Here is a 6,000-nt window from a genome sequence, read left to right on the forward strand (position 1 = left end):
ATTTCTCTGACAGATATTACAATTTTATTTCAATACAAGTTTCAGTTCAGTATTCACTGTGCAATATAATGAAAACGTGACGGAGCATTACCATGTGAGATACCATCAAAAGCGTGAATGTCAAGGAGGAATGTGGAAAACCAGTGACATGATAGTCAGATATGCTGCACAAAGCATAACATAAAGTGCAGCCTGTGTTATTTGACTGGTTGCATAAAATGATGACTGCACTATGCGATTCAAATGTCTAACACTGAACAATAACAATGAGGATGGTAGGAATGTGTTAAATGCTTCAAAACATAAAGATGACAAACAAGATTACTTCAACACAGGGCTGAAAGTATGAAATATTTTCATTATTGATTATTAATCATTATACTTTCTGCAAAAAAATTGTCATGTATAATTAGTAAAAAAATATATCACACTAACTTCATATCTGTTATTGTCCAGTGAGCAGGGAAAAACCCAGAGACAGTCAGTCTACAATCAAGCAGGACAAAGAAAGCCATAAGACTGCCATATTTGGAATATCTGGCATTTTTTAGGATTAGTATGCCATCAAAGCAGTTTTTACTTGAGTTTCTCTTAACTGTTGTACATCATTCTACCTCTATTAATTGCTCTTATATCATATAAACAGATCAAAGTTTGAGAGTTTGAATTCCTGCAGTGCAAATTATTCTATCAGTAACATCGGGCTGAAAATATGTCTCGATGCATTTAAAACGTGAACATTCTCCATCATGTGAGTAACTCCACTGACATCCACTACCAGTCTGCTGCTCTGTCAAAAGCACAATCAGTTGGACTTTTGGAACTTAAATAAACAACCAGATAAATGTGCTTGATAAACAATCTAAACCCACACCACTGTCAGCTATATACTTCACTGTGCATCATGTGTTTCACAAGGGCCCAGAAAACGTGGCCAACCTAGCTGGACTTTGCCCTCCTGACTGAAGATATTTCATGCCTAACTTACAGTCAGACTGGCTGCCTGGCATGTGTGCTGCAAAGGTGCTGTAACTGATACTGAAAGTATTTTGAAAGGCAACAGTCACAGAAATTGACACAATAAAGATGTAAAAGTATTTTGGTGGTTTAGAGAAGCATGCTGCTACATTGTGTGATCAGATGAACGGCAGAAAACGATTATCTGAGCGAGCGACTGATCATTTGCAACTGGGGTGTTGACAGAACAATGGAAATTAAGCTGAAAATGAGACAGCATTGTTCATGCATATTAACCTTGTTGCTTCTCTCTACTCCCCATCCCCCATCTGGAAATCTCGCATCACTGACCTCTGCCTTCGTCTGGCCTACATTTTTGGTTATATATGCCAAGAAAAACAGCAGGACTCTCAATGTCCTACCCTTAATGCCGCACAGGTCAGACCACACTGAGACTGTAAGGCCGGCACTATACTTAACACAGTTTGTCATCTTCTCAAACTGAAGTCAGTCTGTATAACTATGTAGACTGCTGCCATAGTGCTGCGAGCAAACCCCAGCTTTCACAGTCGGACTGTAGGCCTGCTTATTAAATGGTGTGCATTGTCCACACTAGTTGAGGGTGTGTGTGACTCACGGTCAGATCATGATCACACACGACTTTTCCAGCTCCTCCAAAAAACACAAATAAAGATTTAAACATGAAGCTACTGAAAACCGAAGCTGAGTAACTATGCTTCAGAGCGAGAGTGCAAAACCTAAACACACATGCACACAGTAAAAGCAAATAAGACCTGCTAACAGCCAATCAAACCGACACTGTAAGGCCTGAATCAGTAGCAAGAACAAAAAAAATAATAACAACAGCAATAAAAACGGGCAAGAAATGCTTTCATTTGATGTAAAAACTGCATTTCATTGTATTTGTAGTGAATGCAAGACAGTAAAGCTGAAATTGATCTAAAATAGAAGAACAGAAATGCACTAAAATGAAAGGGGAAAACACGCACACACACAAAAAAACCCACTAATCAATACCTAAATACAGTTAGCACTTCATCTGGACTGGCAGAAAACAGTCTTGCTTTAACATACATTTCATTCATGCACTATGATTGAATACTGTCTACTGCTTTCTAAGTGTCTGTATGCATCTGTGGGTAATTTTCCTACATATCAGTATTCCTCTCATATCCAACTGTCTGGTTTAATTCATGCTGCTGTCGTACTAAATCCACCTCTGGGGGATCAATAAAGTTCTATCTTTACTTACATAAATGCCATTTGTTGTAAAACATACACATATTAGTTGGGGGATTATGGGTAAAGGAGTAACTTTATATTTCAATGAAACCTTAAAGATTGAGTTTCTTATAGCAACACAGCAAAGGCAGTGCTGCATCCTCCATAAGTTTCTCTCAACATGTTTTCAATGAACAAACAGGAACCTACAGTGGAAAATGGCACACCTCAAGGAGTGCTGGGATTCACTCACAATACTGCACACAATACGACACAGCACAGGCCTGGGCCTACATATAGTTGTACTTTGGAAAAAAAAACCCAGACAAAGCTTTTATTTAAAGTATTTGTCTATTTGATCCCTTGTTTGAAAAAGGGGCGGGGGCACAGGTGCTGCCTGAGGCCTAAACAGATGGTAGTTTGACCCTGCAAGAGATGACAAGCTCTGAAGAAAGACACAAAAGAACATTCCTCTCAAAGACATCGACACACCTCGCCTGGCATCCACCAATCATGTTTACACTCCACATGAAATCAGCACCATTACAGGTCACATTTCTAAAACCAATCCCAATAGTAAACTGCTTTTTAGATGGGGAGTGCGGCAAAAAAAATGCAGTTAAAATCCCTGAGAGAATAAATTCTGGTAAGCCGCTGTGCACCAACATGTTCATACATGCACAACAGAAAATTAGAATTAGAAAATCATTCACACATACAGACATGCAGAAACAAACAAGCATTACCATGTCTCCAGGGGTCCTTTGGCTCCACTGCTCCAGAGACAATATCCTCATCTGAGGGAAATGTCACCTTTTTGCCACTTGGTTTGTGTTTATCGTCCTCCTCCTGCACCGAGGGATACAGTCCAGCTTGGTCTGTGACAAAAGCTTCTGTGCCGCTCGTCTGGTTTGCATCTGACTGGCTTTCAGTCGTGCTGCCCGCTGGGACATCCTGAGGAGTGGACTTGGAGTCTAAAGTATTATCTGAGAATGATCTAACATTTGCAGATTCACCCTCTAACACCCCACTCTCATCAAGACTCAGATCCACACCTATGTCCATGTCCCCACCATCTTCTCCTTCCTCCACAACAAGCGTTGCAGGATCACTCTCCTTTTCTTCCTTCATTTTTTCCTCCCCAATGTTACCCTTGTGCTGGTCATCATTAGAAAAGATCAAGTCAGTGGGGTTCACTATGGCAGGTGTGTTTTGGGCACTGCTCTGTCTATTTCCATTGACTTCATCAATTTCCAGTGTGTCTTGTGGCTGCTGGTTGTCCTCCTCAGCAGCCTGGAGGTTGTCAGTGAGCTGAGGCATCAGGTAGGTCTCAGAGGCCTCTGTGGGAACAATGTTTTGTTTTTCTGTGTTACCGTCCATCATCAGTTCAGAGATCCGGGGGGTGACCCCGTCTGTGTTGTTGGTGGTGATGCGATCATCGTCCACATTGCTTTTTGTCTTGACATTGCATAAATCGAGACACGGCTCTTCGATATTCATATTTTCATTTCCAGTGAAACTCAGTCTTAAATTGTGCCACACAGCTGGGTTAAACAGTGACTAGGAACCAACTGACATGGATAAGCCTGTCTCTGCCTGCTGCCTTTACAATATATGCAAACAAAAGCGTATCTTGGACCTTCAGTAATCAAATTATATTTAAGTGCAATGAAAAGGTTATTCTGATATTCTCGCTGGATTCTTGTATTGGGGTTAATTTGAATTATAGTTTTCAAACCCTAGATTACAGATGACTTTGGTGCATGGAAAACCGGCTAATAAAAGTGCAATTTCACACAAATATCAATGCTAGAAATATGTGATATATGTATGAACTATATATTCATTAAGTAATTCTCTGAATGTCGCACTAAGGAACTTTGCTCAACTACCACCGGGCAGGTAACCAGCTCTGGAAAATTTCTGTCAACTGTGTCCTATTGCTCCCGGTGGGAAGCGACGAAAGGCTCCCGGTCGTCAGCACATTGCCAGCAGTATTTACGAGGACCAGGACAATCAATTGAAAGGAATAAGTCACTCAGGGTGCCTCCATTACACTAGCAAAGTGAGCTTACTGTCCGACACCGAACCGATTCATCTGCTTGAAATAAAGCGAGCTAACGTTTGCTAGCTTGCTAAAGTTGTTGTCCAACAATGACGTCCAGGCCCGTGTGCGGTCGCATGTCTGCTTCTTTAAGCGAGCTCGTCTGTTTCTCCGCGACAAAGTCCATTCTTCCGTGTCCAGAAAAGAAATATTCCGCTCTTGTCTCACCCTCTGTCGTGCTGCAACTCGGCTCACATCACAAGCCTCGACCAGCGGCGGCGAGAAAAAAATCAGGCGTCACACTCCGAGCAATGAGCATGTTTCTGTGGCTAACGTTAGCGCTAGGGAGCCGCGCCGGGACAACCCGTGCATGTACTAACAGTACTAATTGTTAGGAGATTATATGTAGGATATTCCGACCGCCCGGATCTAGCAGACGTGTCTCTCTCCTCGGGAGAAGTCAGCTGGACCTGTTTTTGTCTAGCGTTGCCCCTCGCTAGCTTGTTGAAGTCCAAAACTGTTTGTTGTTCACACGTCCTACGTCAGCACGTCGTTCCCACACGGGGCTGCGTTCAACACATGCAATGTTGTTACAAAAGGCTGCAAAAAGGGCGATATTTCAAAGGTTTACACGAATATGTTGTTTTATCTTACTGCTGATCTACAAAGTGGGTGTTGTGTAATTCTTCCTCTTCAAAATGAAATATCTGAGTCGATTATACTGCACACACAAATCTGATTTTCTTTTATCCAGTTGTAGTCATTACTTGAAAACAGTAACAAGGGTCAAGGTTGCCATTAAGACAGGTTTTTTTTTTTTTTTTAAGTGACTGTTTGCCTTAGTGAAAACCCAAAGTCAAATAGTCTGGCCACAGTCAACCTCATTAAGGCACATTAAAGAAAAATATATGCAGCATAAAATGTTTTTAGTTCTTAACAGAGAATAAGTATTTGCTGTTTTAACACAGCATCTCTACAACAGAATGAACATCAAGAAAATAGGCACGTACTACATTGCAAATGATAATAGGCAGATTGAGTGGGGCTATAGACCAGCTATCGTTAGCAAGGAGTTGCACATTTCACACATAGTTAATGATTGTTGATGCTGTGTTTTGTAATGTTGTCCACTCTTCCTGAATGGCTCAGTAAAGTTGGTGGACATTTTGGAGAACAGAATCATAGTCAGGCATCCATCCAAAGGATTATGTGGCAGATTGTCGCACCATGCTCTCTGAAATTATTTCTTTGATGGCAGACAGTGGAGCTGGACTTTCAAGTGCCTGGCTACATTTATGATTTTGTGCAGCCTTTCACAACCAACAAGCATTTGTTGGCTGTAGTGGTTTTTGAACTCTTGATGTTTGGCAGCTGTTCTAAAATTTTAAATAATTATTCTTCTACTAGGCATGACAAGGTAGATGCCAGCTTTCACAGTCCAATTATACCTGCTAAATTTTTGATTCACATGAAGTTAGAACTTCCAATTCCCTTGCAATCTGCAGCTATGGAGTTGCTGAAGAAGTGCTTGGGCCTTTTCTCCCCTCCACTTCTTACTGTGAACAGAAGGTTCTTGTGGGTGATGTTTTGACTTACATTTAAGATTTTAGAGTATAAACAATTCAGTACAAACTTCAGTGGCATAGTGGCCCTTCCTAACTAAGGTCACTCTGGGTCAGACCCCCCAATAAAAATGTAATCTTGGGACTTCCAATGGCTAAAGATCCATAGGTCTTTTGACCTGTACTCACAACTTG

At 41.2% G+C, this 6,000-nt stretch overlaps 1 protein-coding gene across 1 annotated transcript in view; it reads right to left on the reverse strand.

The window, feature by feature from the left end:
* The window catches only part of ppp1r37 (protein phosphatase 1, regulatory subunit 37), a 46,404-nt gene extending 41,610 nt beyond the window's left edge, over positions 1-4,794 (reverse strand). The window contains exon 1 of the mRNA XM_022220962.2: positions 2,946-4,794. Coding sequence (XP_022076654.2) covers positions 2,946-3,699 — 754 coding nt within the window. The 5' untranslated portion in view covers positions 3,700-4,794. The remainder of the gene's footprint in view (positions 1-2,945) is intronic.
* Between the last annotated feature and the right edge of the window lie 1,206 nt (positions 4,795-6,000).

Source organism: Acanthochromis polyacanthus, chromosome 13, assembly GCF_021347895.1.
Source record: "Acanthochromis polyacanthus isolate Apoly-LR-REF ecotype Palm Island chromosome 13, KAUST_Apoly_ChrSc, whole genome shotgun sequence".
Classification (NCBI taxonomy): Eukaryota; Metazoa; Chordata; class Actinopteri; family Pomacentridae; genus Acanthochromis; species Acanthochromis polyacanthus.